Here is a 22,998-nt window from a genome sequence, read left to right as displayed (position 1 = left end):
AATAGGGCGGAGCTGCTTACGAAATAGCCAATAGCGTTGCATGACTTTGAACCAAACCAGCATCAAAGTGAAGTGCTGGTCTCGACCGAAAAAGAGTCCACATTGTATTATAGGAGAGTGTACATTTTATTAAAATAGTATTTATGATAACTGTCTGTTCAGTAATGGAAAATTATATCTGCAGCTTCTGCTTTGGGAGAGGGAGATAATTATATACCAGATTAGTTGAAAATCTATGGTAACCTTTTCTATAGGCAAACCTGTAACGCCCAGTAATGGGTATACCACAAATCTTTGGTTGTACAGTATCACCACAGATAGAACAATGATAACATCTTTGTTATTATATTATCTGGTGTATAATTTGTAGCTCGGTTTCTCGATGCTCTCAAAAATAAGAGGTTGATGTAAATCAGACTTCGTCCAGCTGACGGCGATAAACAATTCACTGATTCCATAAAATTCTTAAAGGCACGAGCAGTCGATGGTCGAGTACATACCCGCCAAATTCGAATATGGATTTTAGTAGATGTAGCTAACACACTATCGCGGAGTTTTGCCATCAGTTATTGTGAATGGTTTGCTAGTAGCAAAGCTACTTGTCTGAAAAGATTCAACATGAATACGAAGGGAAAGGGTACGTCACCTAAACATTAATATTTGCAAGTGATTTAAAAAAATATATTTTGGCGTTTGTTGGCTACCTAGCTACTTCCGTTAATATTATTCGCGAGCTAACGTTACCTAGCATGCATTTGCTGTATGAAACTTAGACATCTGATTAAACTTGGGTTTCTGTTTAAAACAGTGTCTCTAGTTCCTTGATCAACCTTGACTAACTAGCTAACTGTATGTCTCCTCTGTTACCAGAATCTGTCGATTGCTCAATGCAGCATCAACAAATAACCCACAGGTAATGTGGCTTAATAATGCTTATTTCTCGCAAGAGCTGGCTATTGTCTTCAATTTAATAATACATACTCACTCTACACATACTGACACACGAGTTGCCCTGCCTCATTTGGCAACTTATACTGCCAGTACCTCTTGTTTGTCACGACAATTCCATAAGAAGTTGGCAAGAGAGCAGAAGTTGGCAAGAGAGCAGAAACTGGCACCGTCTGTTGGTAAAGTGTATTAACCCTTGAATGTTCGTTTTCTGTAATGTAGTGGTGATAGTGACTCGATCAAAGTGTTTGTGCGGGTGAGACCTCTGACCCAGGGGACTGGCCTGACCACTGATGGAGACCAAGGCCTCTGTCTCACAGTCACCTCTCCCAACACCATTCGCCTGCACTCCAAGCCGGAGCCACGGACATTCACCTATGACCATGTTGCTGACATGGACATCACTCAGGTCAGTGTTGGTGTTTAGATTATAGTTTAACTGTTGCTGTAACCTGGAGTAATTCACACATTGGTAGATAGAGGCTCAAATCAAACCAACTGAATTTTTCGTCCGTCTCCTCTCTGTGTAACAGGATTCTGTATTCTCCAGTGTGGCCAAGAACATTGTTGAGTCATGTATTAATGGATACAATGGCACCATTTTTGCCTAGTGAGTGATTTTTCTTATTGTTTTACAGTTCATTCATGTTTTATTAAGTGCTGTAATATCTCACAAATGTTTTCCTATTACAGCGGACAAACTGGCTCTGGAAAAACATTCACAATGCTTGGTGAGTGCTGCATTGAATTATTTTGTTTTGTTGCACAGACACCTTATTTTCTTTGCAGTGCCTCGGTACTAAATGTTGCCTGTTTTCTTTCCCTAGGTCCGTCTGATTTCGACAACTTTACTGATGACCAACGGGGGGTTATCCCTCGAAGTTTTGAGTACCTGTTTTTCCTTATCAACAGGGAGGTAGAAAGGGTGAGCAGAAAGTAACTGACATTGAAGTGATTTTGTTGTTTATCTGTTTTTTTTTCTCTGAGGATTTAATATGCATTGTTTTTCCTGACAGTCTGAGAATGCCAAAAGCTTCTTGTGCAAATGCTCCTTCATTGAGATCTACAACGAGCAGATCTATGACCTGCTGGACAGCGCCTCAGCCAGCCTGTTCCTCAGAGAGAACATCAAGAAGGGGGTGTTTGTGGAAGGGGCTGTAGAGAAGTTTGTCACTTCAGCTGCTGAAGCTTACCAGGTAGTAAATAATTCAATGTGATTGATTCAATGACTTGCTTTATACAATGCTTTGGTCATAGCATTAATTTATTGTGCAAGATTGATTTGACTGCCATTGAATTGTTTGCGTTTAGTTAACTTATCCTGCTTCCCTCTCAGGTGCTGTCGATGGGCTGGCGTAATCGGCGCGTGGCCTCTACCTCCATGAACAGAGAGTCCTCACGGTCCCATGCAGTCTTCACCATGACTCTGGAGTCCAAGGAGACTGCTAAGGAGGTGGTGAACATTCGCACATCCCAGCTGAACTTGGTGGACCTGGCAGGGTCAGAGAGGCAGAGAGACACACACACAGAGGGTTCCAGACTCAAGGTGATGCTCCAGGACTACTGTCCGCTGACTGAACGAACATTCACAACACTGCACACAACAAAGCCTTTAGAGGGCTACATTCCAACTTGTATGTGTTATTGTGTGCTGTGTACACTCATTTGTTATATTGTTATCACTCCTGACATATACCCCCTATCTTCTCTTCCAGGAAGCCAGCAGCATCAACCGCTCCCTCATGTGCCTGGGTCAGGTGATCATGGCGCTGGTGGATGTGTCCAATGGGAAGAGCCGGCATATCTGCTACAGGGACTCCAAACTCACCTTCTTGCTTCGGGTAAAATACACTTGTGTCTAATTCGATTAAAAAAATAAAAACAAAGCTCTTGCTTTCTTCATGTTCCTGATGTGTGCTAACAGAGAACCGTTTTCTGCAGGACTCTCTTGGAGGAAATGCTAAGACCTACATTATAGCCAATGTGCACCCAGGCTCTAAGTGCTTTGGGGAAACTCTATCCACCTTACAGTTTGCCCAGAGAGCCAAGTTGATCAAAAACAAGGTTAGTATGAAAAGTTAATTTTTTCACAATCAGTAATTAAATAGGCAAAACGTTTTCTCCATATAAAGTGCTACTGATTGTAATATATATTGTATATCTTGTAGTTTAGTGAGCATCTCCTCGTGATTTCTGGTGCTTTATCAGGCCATGATCAATGAAGACACGCAGGGGAATGTGAGGCAGCTTCAGACTGAGGTGAAAAAGCTGAAGGAGCAGCTAGCTCAGGCTCTCTCTGCCCAGACACACAGTGGGGGAGATGTGGCCCCAGGAGGGCCCCAGATTCCCATTGGTAAGGTTACAATTCAGGTTCCCCTAAAAACATCTGACCTAGGCTTTGCCACACTGGCTCACTCTGGTTGATTCTTACATGTGTGTATACTGTCAATTTTCCCCTGTAACATTCATTGTGGAAAGTGTTATTGTCTTTACACATTCTTCCCCCAGACCTCACTGAAGGTGGTCTTGATGCCTCATACAAGACACAGTTTTTAGAAGCTGTGCGTCTGTGGAAAAAGTGTGAAAACGACAAGCAGGTATAGCTTTCTGTACTTTGAAACAGCTGACATAAGTCTATGTTATTTCTGAATTAGAGGTTGATCAATTAGGATTTTAATGCCAATACCGATTTATTGGAGGACCAAAAAAAGCCAATACCGATTAATCAGACGTTTTTTAAAATTTGTGTATACATTTAAACTCAGTTTTTCATAATTCCTGACATTTAATCCTAGTAAATCCCTGTCTTAGGTCAGTTAGGATCACCACTTTATTTTAAGAATGTGAAATGTCAGAATAATAGTAGAGAGAATGATTTATTTCAGCTTTTATTTCTTTCATCACATTCCCAGTGGGTCAGAAGTTTACATACACTCAATTAGTATTTAGTAGCATTGCCTTTAAATTGTTTAACTTGGGTCAAATGTTTCGGATAGCCTTCCACAAGCTTCCCACAATAAGTTGGGTGAATTTTGGCCCATTCCTCCTGACAGAGCTGGTGTAACTGAGTCAGGTTTGTAGATCTCCTTGCTCGCACACGCTTTTTCAGTTCTGCCCACAAATTTTCTATAGGATTGAGGTCAAATCAAAGTTGATTTGTCACGTGTGCCGAATACGAATTCACCTTACAGTGAAATGCTTACTTACAGGCTCTAACCAATAGTGCAAAAAAGGTATTAGGTGAACAATAGGTAAGTAAAGAAATAACACAACAGTAAAAAGAGGCTATAAACAGTAGCGAGGCTATAAAAGTAGTGAGGCTACATACAGACACCGGTTAGTCAGGCTGATTGAGGTAGTATGTACATGTAGATATGGTTAAAGTGACTATGCATATATGATGAACAGAGAGTAGCAGTAGCGTAAAAGAGGGGTTGGTGGGTGGCGGGACACAATGCAGATAGCCCGGTTAGCCAATGTGCGGGAGCACTGGTTGGTCGGCCCAATTGAGGTAATATGTACATGAATGTATAGTTCAAGTGACTATGCATATATGATAAACAGAGTAGCAGCAGTGTAAAAAGAGGGGTTGGGGCGGCACACAATGCAAATAGTCCGGGTAGTCATTTGATTACCTGTTCAGGAGTCTTATGGCTTGGGGGTAAAAACTGTTGAGAAGCCTTTTTGTCCTAGACTTGGCACTCCCGTACCGCTTGCCATATGGTAGTAGAGAGAACAGTCTATGACTAGGGTGGCTGGGGTCTTTGACAATTTTTAGGGCCTTCCTCTGACACCGCCTGTTGTAGAGGTTCTGGATGGCAGGCAGCTTAGCCCCAGTGATGTACTGTAGTGCCTTGCGGTCAGAGGCAGAGCAATTGCCGTACCAGGCAGTAATGCAACCAGTCAGGATGCTCTCGATGTTGCAGCTGTAGAACCTTTTGAGGATCTCAGGACCCATGCCAAATCTTTTTAGTTTCCTGAGGGGGAATAGGCTTTGTTGTACCTTCTTCACGACTGTCTTGGTGTGTTTGGACCATTCTAGTTTGTTGTTGATGTGGTCACCAAGTAACTTGAAGCTCTCAACCTGCTCCACTACAGCCCCGTCGATGAGAATGGGGGCGTGATCGGTCCTCCTTTTCCTGTAGTCCACAATCATCTCCTTAGTCTTGGTTACGTTGAGGGATAGGTTATTCTGGCACCACCCGGCCAGGTCTCTGACCTCCTCCCTATAGGCTGTCTCGTCGTTGTTGGTGATTAGGCCTACCACTGTTGTGTCGTATGCAAACTTAATGGTGTTGGAGTCGTGCCTGGCCATGCAGTCGTGGGTGAACAGGGATAACAGGAGGGGACTTAGAACGCACCCCTGGGGAGCTCCAGTGTTGAGGATCAGCATGGCAGATGTGTTGCTACCTACCCTCACCACCTGGGGGCGGCCCGTCAGGAAGTCCAGGATCCAGTTGCAGAGGGAGGTGTTTAGTCCCAGGATCCTTAGCTTAGTGATGAGCTTTGAGGGTACTATGGTGTTGAACGCTGATCTGTAGTCAATGAATAGCATTCTGACGTAGGTGTTCCTTTTGTCCAGGTGGGAAAGGGCAGTGTGGAGTGCAATAGAGATTGCATCATCTGTGGATCTGTTTGGGCGGTATGCAAATTGGAGTGAGTCTAGGGTTTCTGGGATAATGGTGTTGATGTGAGCCATTAACAACCTTTCAAAGCACTTCATGGCTACGGACGTGAGTGCTACGGGTTGGTAGTCATTTAGGCAGGTTACCTTTGTGTTCTTGGGCACAGGGACTATGGTGGTCTGCTTGAAATATGTTGGTATTACAGACTCAATCAGGGACATGTTGAAAATGTCGGTGAAGACACCTGCCAGTTGGTCAGCACATGCTCTGAGCACACGTCCTGGTAATCCGTCTGGCCCCACAGCCTTGTGTATGTTGACCTGTTTAAAAGATCTTACTCACGTCGGTTACGGAGAGCATGATCACACAGTCGTCCGGAACAGCTGATGCTCTCATGCATGCCTCGGTGTTCCTTGCCTCGAAGCGAGCATAGAAGTGATTTAGCTCGTCTGGTAGGCTCGTGTCACTGGGCAGCTCGCGGCTGTGCTTCCCTTTGTAGTCTGTAATAGTTTGCTAGCCCTGCCACATAAGACGAGCGTCGGAGCTTTATGATGGCCACTCCAATACCTTGACTTTGTTGTCCTTAAGCCATAACTTTGGAAGTATGCTTGGGGTCATTGTCCATTTGGAAGACCCATTTGCAACTAAGCTTTAACTTCCTGACTGATGTCTTGAGATGTTGTTTCAATATATCCACATACTTTTCCTGCCTCATGATGCCATCTATTTTGTGAAGTGCACCAGTCCCTCCTGCAGCAAAGCACCCCCACAACATGATGCTGCCACCCCTGTGCTTCACGGTTGGTTTGGTGTTCTTTGGCTTGCAAGCCTCCCCCCTTTTTCCTCCAAACATAACAATGGTCATTATGGCCAAACATTTCTATTTTTGTTTCATCAGATCAGAGGACATTTCTCCAAAAAGTACAATCTTTGTCCCCATGTGCAGTTGCAAACCGTAGTCTGGCTTTTTATGGCGGTTTTGGAGCAGTGGCTTCTTCCTTGCCGAGTGGCCTTTAAGGTTATGTCGATATAGGACCAGTTTTACTGTGGATATAAATACTTTTGGACCTGTTTCCTCGAGCATCTTCACAAGGGCCTTTTGCTGTTCTGGGATTGATTTGCACTTTCGCACCAAAGTACGTTCATCTCTAGGAGACAGAAGGCGTCTCGTTCCTGAGCGGTATGACGGCTGTGTGGTCCCATGGTGTTTATACGCACTATTGTTTGTAAAGATGAACGTGGTACCTTCAGGCGTTTGGAAATTGCTCCCAAGGATGAACCAGACTTGTGGAGGTCTACAATTTTTTTTGGAGGTCTTGGCTGATTTCTTTAAATTTCAATGATGTCAAGCAAAGAGGCACTGAGTTTGAAGGTAGGCCTTGAAATACATCCACAGGTACACCTCCAATTGACTCAAATTATGTCAATTAGCCTATCAGAAGCTTTTAAAGCCATGACATCATTTTCTGGAATTTTCCAAGCTGTTTGAAGGTAGTCAACTTAGTGTATGTAAACTTTTGACCAACTGGAATTGTGATACAGTGAAATAATCTGTCTGTAAACAATTGTTGGAAAAATTACTTGTCATGAACACAGTAGATGTCTTAACGGACTTGCCAAAACTATAGTTTGTGAACAAGAAATTTGTGGAGTGGTTGAAAAACGCGTTTTTAATGACTCCAACCTAAATGTATGTAAACTTCTGACTTCAAGTGTGTATATATGACATTTACAACAATACTGAATGAACAATGAACACTTTATTTTAACTTAATATAATACATAAATAAAATCTATTTAGTCTCAAAGAAATAATGAAATATGTTCAATTTGGTTTAAATAATGCAAAAACACAGTGTTGGAGAAGAAAGTAAAAGTGCAATATGTGCCATGTAAAAAAGCTAACGTTCAAGTTTCTTGCTCAGAACATGAGAACATATGAAGCTGGTGGTTCAATATTCCCAGTTAATAAGTTTTAAGTTGTAGTTATTATAGGAATTATGACGTGTCAACTATTTCTCTATACCATTTGCATTTCATATACCTTTGACTATTGCATGTTCTAATAGGCACTTTACTATTGCCAGCCTAATCTCGGGAGTTGATAGGCTTGAAGTCATAAACAGCGCTGTGCTTCAAGCATTGCTAAGAGCTGCTGGAAAACGCAGTAAAGTGCTGTTTGAATGAATGCTTACAAGTGTGCTGCTGCCTACCACCGCTCAGTCAGACTGTTTTATCAAAGATGAAATCATATACTTCATTATAATAATCACACAGAAATACGAGCCTCTGTTCATATGGTCAAACCAAGAAACTATCATTTCGAAAACAAAACGTTTATTTTTTCAGTGAAATACGGAACCGTTCCGTATTTTATCGAACGGGTGGCAACCCTAAGTCTAAATATTGCTGTTAAATTGCACAACCTTCAATGTTATGTCATAATTATGTAAAATTCTGGCAAATTAGTTCACAGTTTGCAACGAGCCAGGCAGCCCAAACCGTTGCATATACCCTGACTCTGCTTGCACTGAACGCAAGAGAAGTGGCACAATTTCCCTAGTTAATATTGCCTGCTAACATTAATTTATTTTAACTAAATATGCAGGTTAAAAAAATATATACTTCTGTGTATTGATTTTAAGAAAGGCATTGGTGTTTATGGTTAGGGACATTTGTGTCAAGATTGTGCTTTTTTCGGCAATGCGCTTTTAAATCCTCACGCGTTTGGCGAAGTTGAAGTAGGCTGTGATTCGATGATAAATTAACAGGCAGGACAAGCTAGTTAACTACACATGGTTGATGATATTACTAGGTTAACTAGTGATTATGTGAAGATTGATTTGTTTTTTATAAGATCAGTTTAATGTTAGCTAAACTTACCTTGGCTCCTTGCAGCCACAATATCCTTTTGAAGCTGCACTCGGTAACAGGTGGTCAGCCTACCACGCAGTTTCCTCGTGGATTGCAATGTAATCGGCCATAATTGGTGTCCAAAAAGGCAGATTACCGATTGTTATGAAAACTTGAAATCGGCCATGCCGATTTAATAGGTCAACCTCTAGTCTGAATATTGTTTGTTAGAGAGGGATGGTAGTTAATACACATACTGTACATCCTCCCCTCCTTAGATGCTGCTCCAGAAGGTGTCTCAGCTTGAGGAGGCCTGGTCCCAGAAGGAGAAGTTTATTCACTCCAACCGCATGATTCTCAAGTTTAGAGAGGAACACATCTCTCGCCTAGAGAAGAGCCTAAAGGGTGGCCAGGGATTACTTTCTGACCCACAGAGCCAAGCCCTCGTCGACCAGCTCAAGGAGGAGATCAAGATCCTTCGAGACCAGGTACAATATGTTACCCCGTTAAAGTACTGTTGACCCCAATCTGAATCTGTGACATTTTTTTTCAACTCACACTTTCACAAAACACTTCAGAAAATGAACAACCACATGTACAACTCCTTAATTTGATTGAATTTAGCATTTGTGGCTACTTCTCATTCCCTCTGTCCTACAGATTGCGCATCACCCAAAGATGACCCGGTATGCAGCAGAGAACTACAGCCTCCGGGAGGAGAACCGGCAGCTCCGCTCTCTTGAGTCTGTGAGTAGAGCTGAGGGGGCTGCAGGCCAAGCTGCTGCAGAGCTAGAGGAGGAATTCCAGAGGGCTCTGGAGACTGAGTGGTCTGATGGAGGTAAGCACAGGAGATGCACAAGAGATGAAGGGACTGCACATCATTGTGAAAGTACCGCATTGTAGCGCTGTCAATTTTGCATTATGCTTATCAAGTGTGCTTGTAGTAATATGTTTGTATTATGCTTATTATTCTTGTTGTGATTATACTAGTGATGTAATTAATCAAAGCATGCAAGGGTATTCAGTAAAGTGAATTTGACATTTCTCCACAGCTCAGCCGTCTTACTCCACTCCGGTAACTGCAGAAAACATCTCTGCCATATCCATGGCGAGGCTGAAGGCCCAGTTTCTCCAGAAACAGACAGAACTCACAGCCACCATCCAAGCCTTCGAAGAGTATAAGGAACTCACCAAGTAAGGAGGCTCTCTAGAGACATGCATGCTGTCATGATATTCAGTATGAACCCTTGACTTCATGGACAAAAACAAATTGTTGCATTAAATTGTAATTAGCTCTTGGAACTTGAAGTTTATTGGCACCATGTTTTTTTGTTATAGGCCCATATTGTGCTTCAGAGGTTTAAGGATTGTTCCTTATGTTCCAGGAAACAGATGTCAGAGTTGGAATCAGAGAAGAGGTACCTGGATAAGTCCAACAAGCACCTGGAGAACATTCTGGAGGCCACAAAGGCTCACAAGAAACTGGAGGTTTCTCAGCTGAACAAGATCCACTTTGAAACTATCAAGGTGAGGGTATTTGCGTTATTTAGCAGCTCGCCGATGGCTCAATGCCCCTCGAGGGCTGTGCCTGAGCTACTATAGAGGGTCACGGGTTGGGGTACCTCTAGATCCAGGAGTTTGCTCAACCTTGGTTTAATTCTATGAAGATAGCCTATTAATGACTAATACTTTATTTCTCATGCTAATTTTATGTGACTGTTTTGTTCCCCAGATTCTCACCACCCCCACCAAGGCCTACAACCTGCGGACCCGCCTGGTGCCACTCTCCAGCCCCGACCATCTGAATGTGAACGGGAGAGGAGATGACGACGTGGATGACATCCAGAGTGAGCAGCCTCCACCAGCTATGACTGAGATGGCTTGTGAGGCGCTGACTGAGGAGCTGCAACAGGTCCAGGTATAGCACCCAGGCTTCATCAATTATAAAACAAATAACGTAACGTTATACTTGTCATTCTCTTGGTGGAATCTACAAATCTATTTCCCTTTTGCTTGGCAGGAGCAAGCCAGTCAGGTGCAGACTCTGCTGGACCAGGAGGAGCTGAAGAGCAGGAAGCTGCTGCAGCAGATTGTCAAGCTGGAGGAGCAGGTGACTGGGATGATAGAGGAGTTCAGCTGCAAGGATGAGGTAGGAAACTTCCGTTATGTTCTGGATATGTTATGTTAGTATTCTTATCTTTTATTATTTCTTATTGTTGCATTGTCGAGAAGGAACCTGCAAGTAAGAATTTCGTTGGATGGTGTATACCATGTGTATCCTGTACATTTGATTTAATTAAACTTGAAACTTGCATAACTATGTACAGATTAAGCTGAATACATTGCCTGAGGTGTTTCATTCCATGTGATATTCAAGCCCTGTCTTGAAGATAATAAAGTCATCCCTTGAGCTGTATTGGTTTACAGCTAATGACTATGGTAATGAATTCTTTATTTGTATGTCCAGCTGCTCTCCACTGAGCGAAGTGGCTGGAACAGAGAACAGCTGAGCCTGCAGGAGACTATCAGCAACCTGGAGCTGAACCTAAAGGCAGAGAGAAGCACCAGGGAGGGTAAGAACCAATCACACACTTCACCTAGTTTATACTGAGTTACCCAGGGTTCTCTGGCGAAAGTAGTCGAAGACTGTATGCATCCACTATGGGCAGAACTGTAATACTCAAGTGTTACTAGTGTTGGTTAGTCTAAAGAAACCCCTTCTTCACCGCCCAGGCACCCACTGTTAAAACCATAATGTACCAATAATTGAGTAAGAGGACAGGAGGGTTTGTCTTTTTCCTGGGTATTATATGGTTATCAAAACGATCCATTCTCTTTTGTAGTTCTGAAGAGCGAGGTGCATGACCTGCGCCTGGTGCTTCAGTCCTCTGATAGGGAGCTGGCTGCTGTGAAGAAGGAGCTGTGTGAGGGCCAGAGTGAGCAGCATAAGGAGACGGCACACCTCTCTAGCAGCCTGATCAGCACTCAGCTACAGCTCCAAGAAGTCCAGTACGTATGCATGGCTACAGCTGTCTTGTTGTTTTGTGTGTGTGTGTCGGATGAGATTTACTCAGTTTGATGGAAATCCTGCGAACTCAATGTCACCATAGTAGTTAGCAGACTCTCCATCTCTTCCCCCTCACATGTTTTCCCTCTCTCCCCCAGGCGGGAGTGGGAGCAGCTCCTAGAGCAGCAGCGGTCCCTGCAGGATGCCTTGGACCAGCTCCAGGCAGAGGCCAAGTTTGATGCAGACCAGTCCAGGCAGCAGCTAGAGGAGAAACGGCAGGAGGTCACAGCTCAGCAGGCCCAAATCACGGTCAGTCAGCATCTCTTTAAACCAACCAAGCACTGCTTATCTGTTAAGGACATTCAGAACACGTCTCTCATTTGTATTAAATTACAGTTAAACGTTTGAGGGTTTTGTGTGATTACTTTTTCTTGATGAATATGTTGCTTGCATTGTAGGAATTGACAAACGCTCTGCAGTCTGAAAGAGAACACACCAGTAATCTGACCTCCCAGTTGAAAGAGGATAAAGAGAGCACTTTAGAGTGAGTTGTATAAAGGATTGTTTTTGATTTGTGGATGATGAGACCTTCTTGAAGTGTATTTGAAATGTTGACATATTTGATTTGTTTCTCCCCAGAGAGCTTGTTCAGACAATGGAGCAGAATGCAGTGCTAAGGAAGAAAGTGTCTGAGCTGACTACACAAAGCCGACAACAGGTCTGTTTTTCATCGTTAGTGTTTAGTGTATACATTGTTGGTATTATAGTGCCCTAGAGTTGAGTATAAGTTTTATACTTTTTTCTTAGAAATTGCTATCACCAGTATGTTTCAGTTTAGTTGAACACTCTTTGACATATTGAATCTTAATCTCCAATCAACTGTAATTGACCCTCTCCGTTTGTATTTTACTTTGAAAGGCTTCTAATATGGAAAGCCTTGAACAAAATCTGACAACTGCCAATGGGACCATAACCAGTCTTGAGCAAAAGATTGAACAAGACAAAGTAAGTCCTGCCATAAGACCTGCCATTCATTTTTATTATTTTGGATTATAGCATGGATATGATACCTCTTATTTCAGAAGTCTCTTGTTGTGTTTAACAGGAGTTTGTGCTGGAGCTGATCAACCAGACCAGGGACCTCCGCAGTGAGCTGGGCGAAAAGGACCAGTGCCTCGCCATGCTGTCTGGAGATGTCAAGGACCTCACGGTACTGACTCAAGTCATTTGTTTATCTTTTAATTAATTATCATGTTTAACTTGTATACTTCTCAATTCTTACTGTATTTTATCAACGTGTTTAGTTTTGGCCTGTTTTGTTCTGATAGGTTAAGTACAGTGCTGCTTGCTCTGAGAGAGAGGAGATCAAGGAACACAACAACAGGATGCAAGCAGAGCTCCAGGACCTGAGAGAAGCAGCCGAAAGGAAGGTAGCTTCTAATCTGATAGAGGTAAGACTTGGAGTTAATTTTAAACAACAATATGGCCTCTTGAGCTTTGATACGATAACATGTGCCTGAATTCCATCATTATGACAATGTCTGGATGGATGTTTGTCCTCAGGTAGAGGTGCTTCAGGAGGAGGTGGTCTATGCCACTGAGGAGGTGGAGCGACTCACCAAGGTGTTAGACGAGCAGGCAGGTCTTCTCCAAGCTTCACAGGATCAGACTGCTCAGAAGGAGGCTATCATCCAAACTCTCCAGGAGAAGGTAACAGACCTATTTCTATACATATACAAAGAGCCACTGAAAATGAATTAAGGGCTACAGTAGCATGGAAAACGGTAGATTTGAGACCAGACCAAATAGATTAGATCTCTACTTTACTCATGGGATTTCCCTGCCTGCTTTTCACCAGTTAAAACAACAGCAAGAAGCGGTTGAGAGGACTGTCCGAGGCGAGAGTGCCAATCGTATTCCACAGTCATCCGTCACCCCTAAAGTGCTGCCACAGGTAACAGATACTTGTGTCTGATGGTTTTCCCTCCTGTATGCATTACCAGGAAGGAACTCTGTCTGATCAAGAGAGGGTTAGCTAATCTTATTGATTTCTCAGACACCTCACAACCCCCGGAGCTTCAACACTGATCTGAGCCAGGTGCTGGAGTGCCAGGAGAGGGAGCTGGAGAACCGACGCTCCTCCATGTTGACTATGGAAGTGCTCCTCACTGAGCTCAACTCTGAAAGGGCCGCCAAGAACGAGGAGATCCAGAGGCTCAAGGTGTTTTTTTGTTGTTGTTTACGGCATGTCATGATGAATGCTAAACATCCAATCTTGAGACACTTATTTAACACATTGATATAACACATATGGCATCTAACAAGTCTGTTGATTTCCCACAGGGTCAGCTGAATGAGAAGGAAATAATGCGAATGGAGATCCAAGTTCTTCTTGACCAGTTCTACACCAAGCAGAACCAACTGGCTCAGAATGAAAACACAAATTGGTTAGTCCATTCAAAATCACTTATTTTCACCAATTAATTTTTGCAACCAAGTGTTATCAGACAGTTGATTTGTCAAGTGTCTGATGGATATATATTAATTGACAGTGATGTTTTAAATGAGGCCATTAGTCAGAATGTCTTGAGGGAGCTGCAGGAGGAGAGGCATGAAAAGGTGTGTATCAATCACTCAACTCTCCTGTTCACCTGAATGTAGTTTTTGTAAACAGAAAATGCCATTGTTTGCAGAAGGTGGTTTTTCATATTTCCTCATTCCTTTCATTTTCAGAGCACAGTAATACAGAGGCTCACTGAAGCTCGGGAAAGGTATGCAAATAGAATGTGTGAGAGAACAAAGTATGTTATGTGTAATCTGCATGTGTATGCAAATATACTTTCCCTAATATGCATTTGTTAAAGTTTGACATCTGTTTTTGTTTGTTTCTGTTTTTGATTAGACTGCAGAGTCAGGAATCCCTACTGGCCCAGTCTCAGACCTGTGTCCAGGAGCTGACTAACGAGCTGAGGAATCGCTGCCTGGAGCTCAGAGAGCTGAGCCGTAAGGAGCACGACAAGGAGAGACTGCTTCAGGTGAGAACGGCATCAGGGTCTGTAGGGGTTCTGGTTATTGTAATTTTGAATAGAAACAATTATTTTATTTGAGCAGGAAGATCAATTATGATCAAATTCTTATTTAAATAAATACATGTAATTTATATGGAATGCAGAAAATATCAACTTGCACTAGTTGACAGGCTGGATCATTTTATGGGAGACATCGATCTCCATGCTCCTCCAGACAGCAATGATATCAGGAGCTGTCCTAGTCCATGATTAGTTTTAGGAGGGTCCTTCTGTACTGAATCTAGCTAATGTATGGACATTGTTTTAGTGTGAATGTGGGAAATGTCTGTATCTGCCCGACTGTCCCCTACAGGAAGTGGAGGTTCTTCGGAAGCAGGTTGACCACTTGTCTGAGGAGAACGGCAAGCTTGTGGGCCATAAGAACCATAAGCAGAGGATTGAGTACCTGGTTAAGCTAAAAAAGGAGAATACCAAACTTCAAGAGGTAATAATCATATTTAACATTTCATCACATGCCTGCATGGTGTACCATCAAGAAACTTGGCCTCGGCAGTGAAATACTGAGGGGTCATTTCACTGCATTAATAGACTATAATTAACTCAATTGTTATTTTATTTTTTATTCAAGGAAAATGAAAAACTCAGATCGGAAATGAGTGTGCGAGAAAATGCATGAAGCTTGGAGAGATTCTCATTGGCCACTCAACATTTCTTGTTGACTGCGAACATGTCCCCCAAACATAACCTTTTCCCATTTTGAGTTGACTGATAACCATGCTATTGTATCATCACATAGGATAAACATGACCTGTTTCAAAAACTGTGATTCTCTCAAATGTATTTTAATATTTCTATATGAATATACTCCTATTTCTAAGGCTGGGCTGGCCAATACATTGTGTTTATTTTTACTGCAATATGTATAATTGAGGTAGGTATGCATCTCATTGGATCTTAGTATCCCATGATATTTCCACTATACCTCTGCAGGCTAAAACATAGGCTACTTGTTCTCACCTGAAGCCAGTGTAGCCCCCTAGGCCACATTTAAATGAAGGCCATGCCACAGCGTCATCTGCATTCATATCTCGTTTATATGATATCATCCTTTGTATTGTAATTCTTTTGATATACATTTTGGTCTATATCGCCCAGCCCTAGTGTTTACCACAGTGGCTACCAGAGATGCCACAATAGGGTAGTCACATTGTTTAACAACTGATCTGCTGGATTAAATATATTTCAAAACTGTAAATAGATGTTCTCTGTAGTAGAATAATAAGTAATACGGGTGAATTTGCTATTTTGTCCACTTGATCATAAACGAAATATAGAATTTGTTTTTGTTACCATTATCTTGTCTGTTGGCGCAATGTGTGTCTTGTTTTACTTTTTCTACTAGTCTCATCTATGGCTTTAGAATAAGTGACAGGATCATGTCTTTGGACAGGGTGCAAATAATTTCCTGTTACTTTATGCTAAACTGTGTACTGCTTCTTTCTACCATTTCTACTATTTGTAATATGTGTTAATGAGATAAAGAAATCCAAATGTATATTTATGTTTCTTGTGGTTTGCATTAGGAACACATTACAGTATATCAGAGGTGTCAAACATACAGGCCGTGGGGGTGAGGGACAAACTCCATATACTTTTGAAATTACTCAAACTAAATCTAAACTGAAGAAATTATAATCCTCAATATCCGAAATGAAAGCTAGATAGTCAGGGAGAATCAAATTCAACCTGGACTGAGAGTAGACGTACCAGGGTTGGGTAGGTTAATTTCTAAATGTAATCCACTACTAATTATGTCAAATTGGGTAAAAGTAAAATTACTGATTAAATATTAACGTAATCTGATTACATTCTGTTACTTTTAGATTAGCTTCTCTTTAAGAGGCATTAGAATAAGACAAATGTATGTTACCAATTGAATGACATCTATTGCAGGATAAATCAATGTTAATTACATAGCTGGCCATATTTGGATGTTACATTTTACTTTATGGGTTGGTTATATTGGCTTCTTCTAACCCATCACTTTCTACTACATATAATAATATGATTAAATTATATCTTTACATTGAAAACTAAAGTCTATCAGAATTCCACTCATTGCAATAAATATTATACCCCTTGATCTTCAAGAATAGGACTTGGAAATATGGATGTATAGATTAGTCAAATTGTTTTACTTGAGAATGACTCCAAAACTAAGGACTTATTAGCCAGCTCTACTGTTTATGATTATGTTGTCATGGAGGACTGATTGGGCTCATTGATTCGAGTTGAAACATAAATGCTGCGCTCATGGAATGGCATGCTTTTTTTATTTCCTTGCCAGCGGGCTACAGTGCATAATTACCCACGCAAATCTGCACGAAGACTAGGGTTGAGTTACTGTAAGTTTTGGGGAAGCTCCATATATATCTCATCTCTCTTCTGTGGTGCCCAGTGTGATTGTCACTTCTCTTGTGGTCCGGTCTGGTGTGTTCAGCAGAGAGGAAGAGCGAGATATATATTTTTTTGTATTTCTGACTATGGCGTTTTAATATAGACGAGTTCATTCGCTTTCCATCAGGGGAACTGTTAGAATTATGTACTAAAGAACATCTGTTGAAGATCGCTGAACACTACAAGGTTGAAATTAGGTTAATATTGAAGGCCAATCTGATGGAGAGTGGTATTCTTGAAGTTACCACTGGGGCAGCCTCTGTTGAGGACTCACCGTCTGCCATAAGGTTACAATGGCCGCTCCATCTGTTAGTCCTAGTAGTCTTCTTTTTGAACAGCAGAAAGAACTGCTTCTGTTACAGCTAGAACATGCTTGTGAGAAGCTAGAGCATGATCGTGCAAAATATGAAAAATAATTGCAATTTAAACAGGATTTGGAGCGTGCTGATCGGGTAAAGTATGAAAAGGAGTTGGAATTTAAACAGGATTTGGAGCGTGCTAAAATCAAGCTGCAAAAGAGCGGCTAGAGCTGGTTAGGGAAGGAAAGCTCTCAGGGGAGAGTTTGCTCTGGGAAGGTGACCCAGATTTAGCCCGGGGTCGTTCCTCTTTTGGTCGTGCCCCGGACACATTTGATATTGTTGGGAACTTACGGTTGTTGCCTAAATTTAATGAGAAGGACCCTGAGACATTCTTTAGAGGTAAGGACCTAGTGCCAGTGAAGATCCTGAGAGACACAGGTGCCTCTGAATCGTTTGTGTTAGAGTCTGTGTTACCCTTCTCTGTTGAGAATGATTCAGGGAATAGTGTTCTAATTAGGGGAATAGGTTTGAACACTCTGTCAGTTCCATTGCATAAACTGATGTTGGATTGTGGACTGTTGAAAGGTGAGGTTGTTGTGGGGGTGCATCCTTCGTTGCCTATTGAGGGTGTTGACGTTATCCTTGGGAATAACTTGGCTGGTGAGCATGTCGTGTTTCCATCTCTAGTGGTTTCCGTTAAGCCGTCATTTGTAGGGATTCCTGATGAGAGTGCGCAGAGTTTCCCAGAGGTGTTCTCTGTGTGTGCAGTGACGCGTTCTATGAGCCGTGGCGACCTGGTCACTGCGCCGGCTAACGAGAATGTCAAAGAAATCTGTCACTACGTTCCATGTTATCCCGTTATCTGTACCCCGCTCCGATCTAATCAAGGCGCAACGGGCTGACCCCACATTAGAAGAGTTGCGTGACCAAATTGTGCCTGTGGAATAGTTGGGAGATGTCGCCCATGGCTATTTTCTCCAAGAGGATGTCCTGATGAGAAAGTGGGTGTCTCATGGTAGTTGTTTTCTGGGGGAGGCGGTTAGTCAGGTTATTGTACCAGTTAAGCTTCGTGAGTTGGTGTTGACAACTTCCCACAACGACGTTGCTGGACATATGGGTGTGAGGAAAACCTACAATTGCATATTAAGACATTTCTTTTGGTCTAAGTTAAAGAGGGATGTTTCTGAGTTCATCAAAACTTGTCACACCTGTCAATTAACTGGTAAACCTAATCAAGCTATTAAGCCGGTACCACTGTTTCCTATTCCTGTACTCAGCCAACCTTTTGAGTATCTGATTATTGACTGTGTTGGTCCTCTGCCTCGTTCTAAAAAGGGTAGTAGTTACCTGTTCACTGTGATGTGTCAGACCACTAGGTTTCCTGCTGCCTATCCTCTCCGGTCTATCACGACTAAGTCTGTGCTAAAAGCTTTGACTCAGTTTCTCTCACTGTTTGGAATCCCTAAGGTCATTCAGAGCGATCAAGGATCTAATTTCACCTAATATAAGGACCAAACATAAACATAATCTGTCTGGTCAGGTTCTCGAAAAGCTCCATATTTAACACAATTTGTCTAGCGCCTATCACGTGCAAAGTCAAGGAGCGCTGGAACGTTTTCATCAAACATTTAAGTCTTTGTTGAGAGCTTATTGTACTGAGATGGATAAGGATTGGGAGGAGGGGTTGCCTTGGTTACTGTTAGCCGCTAGGGAGGTTTCACAGGAGAGCACAGGTTTCAGTCCAAATGACCTTGTGTTTGGACATAGGGTGTGTGGACTTCTATCTGTTCTCCAGGATGGCTGGAAGTCTCCCGAGCCCCCTCAGTCCCTGTTATCCTATGTGTGTGATTTCCAGCAACGCTTGTACGCCGCTGGTGAAATGGCTAAAGAGAAGCTATCATCTTCACAGGAGAGGATGAAGGGCATATTTAATCGGCGAACTGAGTTTCGTCACTTTAGTCCAGGTGACCAGGTTCTTGCTCTGCTGCCAATTGTTGGCTCTCCTTTACAAGCCAAGTTTCAAGATCCATATACGGTTGTGCGCCAGTGCACTGAGCAAAACTATCTAGTTGCCACTCCAGAACGGAGAAAAGCACACCAACTGTGCCATGTAAATTTGTTAAAACCCTATTATGCACGTTCCTCTGAGGCTGAACAGTGGGAATCTACAGAGGACGGTAAACCTGTTATTTCGCTGGGTTCTTGTCATGCTAGGTCTGTGCATGAGGAGGAAGATGTTCTTGGTCCCAACGATTGCATACTGCAGGGTAGATTGAAAAATTCAGAGACACTGGATATTTTAGACAGCCTTCTCGCTCATCTACCTGTTGATGGGCGGAAAGAGATGGTTAGTCTGATTCGGAGATTTCCAGGTTTATTTTCTGATACACCTACACGTACAAACTTAATAGAACACGATATTGACGTTGGAGATGCTAACCCCATTCGTCAGCGATTCTATAGAGTTTCTTCAGAGAAACTGCATTGTCTGGATGCTGAGGTCAGGTAGATGCTGAAGAGTGATATAGCAGAGCCTTCTTTCTTCACTTGGGCTTCTCCCTGTATCTTGGTCAGTAAACCGGATGGGACAAACAGATTTTGTACGGACTACCGTAAGGTAAACAGTGTCACTAAGCCAGATTAATTTCCTCTTCCTCGGATGGAGGACTACGTTGATCAAGTCGGAGCAGCTAAGTTTGTGAGCAAATTTGACCTGCTAAAGGGATATTGGCAGGTGCCACTGATGAGTAGGGCACGTGAAATCTCTGCCTTTATTACACACTCTGGTCTGTACTCGTATTCGGTTATGAGTTTCGGCCTGCGTAATGCACCTGCCACTTTTTAGCAACTTATGAACAGGGTTGTCTCCGGTCTGGCCGGGTGCACTGTTTATCTAGACGATGTAGTGATATATGCAGATACTTGGGAGGAACATCTGTCCCGTATTCAAGCCTTGTTCGACCGCCTAGCTGCAGGTCACCTAACGATCAATCTGGCTAAATGTGAGTTTGCTCAGGCGACCGTTACATACCTTGGAAAGGTGGTTGGGCAGGGTAAAGTGCGTCCTGTTTGGGCTAAGGTGGTAGCTATTGATGCTTTTCCACCACCAACTACTAAAAAGGAACTGATGCGTTTCTTGGGAATGATTGGCTATTACCGTAGTTTTTGTAGGAACTTCTCTACTGTGGTCGCTCCCTTGACAGATTTGCTGAAAGCTAAGGCTGTTTACGTATGGTCTTCTCGTTGTCAACAGGCTTTTGAAGATGCAAAGAGGTTGCTTACCTCAACTCCGGTGCTGGCTGCTCCTCGCGTGGATGCTAGTCATGTGGGGGCAGGTGCAGTTTTGCTGCAAGCAAATGTGTCTGGTGTTGAGATGCCTGTTAGTTTCTTTTCCAAAAAGTTTAACCATTATCAGTTGAACTACTCTGTCATTCAAAAAGAGGCGCTAGCACTCATATGGGCGCTACAACACTTCGAGGTGTATGTTGGGTTGGGAGTAGTACCTATTGTGGTCTACACCGACCATAACCCTCTCACCTTTTTGAGGTCCATGATGTGTCCTAATCAGAGGATAATGAGATGGTGTTTATTTTTTACAAGCATTCCATCTCGATGTGCGGCACATCCGGGGGACGGATAATGTCGTTGCTGTTGCGCTCTCTCGTGTGCCCTGTTCCTGAATGTCCACGTGACTGACCACTGTTATTTTGTGTTTGGTATTGTCCTGTTCTGTCGCTCCTGTCTGTTCCCTTCTGGTCTCGTTTTCTTATTTCCTCTTAAGTTGCTTCCTGTCCGCAAAGGTTGCTGAGGTCTGGGCAGGACGAGGTTGGCCTGGGCAAGTGGAAGTGTGAACACTCATCAATTTGAGATGCAGAGGCTGGGTCAATTTTATTTGTGTGACTGGTAGGGTGTTCCGGGGTCCTTGTTGGTCACCGGTCTTATGGGGGGGGGGGGTGACGACCCTCCCACTCTGTCTGCCGAATTCTTTCTCTTTGCTCTTGTTAATCTTAATAGGATGTCGGTGGGCGGAGCCGGGAGGTTCGTCAGCAAAATGGGACACCCCTGGGCTTGGGTGTGTCCCAGGATAAATGCACCTCTTCTGCGTTCATTGAGGAGACTCTCTCCATGCAGACACTGATAGATTTTGGTTTTGGCATTTTATTTGGCTGTTTTTGTTTGTTTGCGTTGGCACCTTTCAACACCCCTCCTTATCACCTTTATGCATGCAACCACTCACTTACACTACTGATTACACACACACCATTGTTAATTGTATTTAGTTTACTTTAGTTAATAAATATATTTTGTTATTCCTTATCTCCCTTTTTTGTTATGAACTTTGAGCCGGTTCGTGACATTATACTTGCGTACTATTTTTTGTACAGATGAACATGGTACCTTCAGGCGTTTGGAAATTGCTCCCAAGGATGAACCAGACTTGTGGAAGTCTACAATTCTTTTCCCTGAGGTCTTGGCTGATTTATTTAGATTTTTCAATGATGTCAAGCAAAGAGGCACTGTTTGAAGGTAGGCCTTGAAATACATCCACAGGTACACCTCCAATTGACTCAAATGATGTCATTTAGCCTATGACATAATTTTCTGGAATTTTTCAAGCTGTTTAAAGGCACAGTCAACTTAGTGTAAGTAAACTTCTGACCTACTGGAATTGTGATACAGAGAATTATAAGTGAAATAATCTGTCTGTAAACAATTGTTGGAAAAATTACTTGTCTCATGCACACAGTAGATGTCCTAACCAACTTGCCAAAACTATAGTTTGTTAACAAGAAATTTGTGGAGTGGTTGAAAAGCGAGTTTTAATGACGCCAACCTAAGTGTATGTGAACTTCCGACTTCAACTGTATGTAACGGATTACATGAAATCCGTTACTCCACAACCCTGGACTAAACATATTAAATGTAAATCCGGGACACTCCAATTAGTATATGTTTTGTATGGTATGTATCTGGTTGGAACCAAAATTATTTACCAACCGTCTCGTTATGAAGCATTTTTTAAATGTTTTTTTCTGTTCCGCTGTTCTGACCAGAAAAATAAAGAGTGGTTTATATCGTTCTTTTCTGTTCCTTTTAAAATCTAAAATATACTCTTGTTTAAAAAAAAGAAATTAGCTAGAAATTACTAAGGAGCGGGCAAGCTATTTGCATGCATTGGACAGACAAGTGTACGGCGCGAGATGCAACTGAAATGTTGCAGGTGGGTAGAGAGCGTGAGGGTGGAAGAGGCTTGGCTTGAAGCGCTGGGCATCTTGTTTGCATTATTTGAATTAGGCCAACATAATTATACCTACGGAGGAGTGTCTTCTATGAAGGAACTTTGAATGTCTTTGAACTTCAGAGTCGCCTTAACGTTGGACCAGAGAAGCTAGCTAACAAGCTTGTGTGTGCAGAGCGGTGCCAGAATTAAAATAAAAACACTTTTTTAAACCTTTTTGTAGTCAATAAATCCAATGTGAAACGTATTAACTAGAATCCTTAACTAGCATTGAAAAGGTTAATCCATTCTTCTCCAATAAAAAACTCTCCCCAATTTCTGAATCATGCTGGTAACATCAGTAGGCTACTAGACTATGCTTCGGAGGGGGAGAGGCGGGTTGCCTATACACGCACAGGCAAAGATTTTCAGCTGGCAGGCATACACTGGAATACATTTCTGAGTGACAGAGTGAGGGCTTTGCAAAGGCATTTTTTGTGGGACTGGAAAAAAATGCCCAGAATATAAGAATGTCATTAACCGGTTCCCGTGCATTTAAAAT

The 22,998-nt window shown here is 42.5% G+C and overlaps 1 protein-coding gene across 1 annotated transcript; it reads left to right on the top strand.

Annotated features, from left to right (window-relative positions):
• Positions 1-875: 875 nt before the first annotated feature.
• Positions 876-15,944, top strand: kif15 (kinesin family member 15). The gene is made up of 34 exons (XM_038967592.1): positions 876-913; positions 1,171-1,357; positions 1,482-1,558; positions 1,642-1,679; positions 1,776-1,873; positions 1,965-2,144; positions 2,285-2,494; positions 2,664-2,789; positions 2,890-3,012; positions 3,157-3,259; positions 3,427-3,545; positions 8,705-8,914; positions 9,087-9,264; positions 9,479-9,620; positions 9,812-9,953; positions 10,159-10,344; positions 10,447-10,575; positions 10,894-10,999; positions 11,270-11,435; positions 11,592-11,742; positions 11,892-11,977; positions 12,073-12,151; positions 12,352-12,438; positions 12,539-12,643; positions 12,762-12,884; positions 12,997-13,143; positions 13,292-13,387; positions 13,490-13,654; positions 13,777-13,880; positions 13,986-14,052; positions 14,167-14,204; positions 14,336-14,468; positions 14,815-14,946; positions 15,091-15,944. The coding sequence occupies exons 1-34, from the start codon at positions 888-890 to the stop codon at positions 15,136-15,138; spliced, it is 4,107 nt and encodes a 1,368-aa protein (XP_038823520.1). The 5' UTR covers positions 876-887; the 3' UTR covers positions 15,139-15,944.
• The last annotated feature ends 7,054 nt before the right edge of the window (positions 15,945-22,998 follow it).

This window comes from Salvelinus namaycush, chromosome 28, assembly GCF_016432855.1.
Source record: "Salvelinus namaycush isolate Seneca chromosome 28, SaNama_1.0, whole genome shotgun sequence".
NCBI lineage: Eukaryota > Metazoa > Chordata > Actinopteri > Salmoniformes > Salmonidae > Salvelinus > Salvelinus namaycush.
This window is presented reverse-complemented; position numbering and strand designations above follow the sequence as displayed.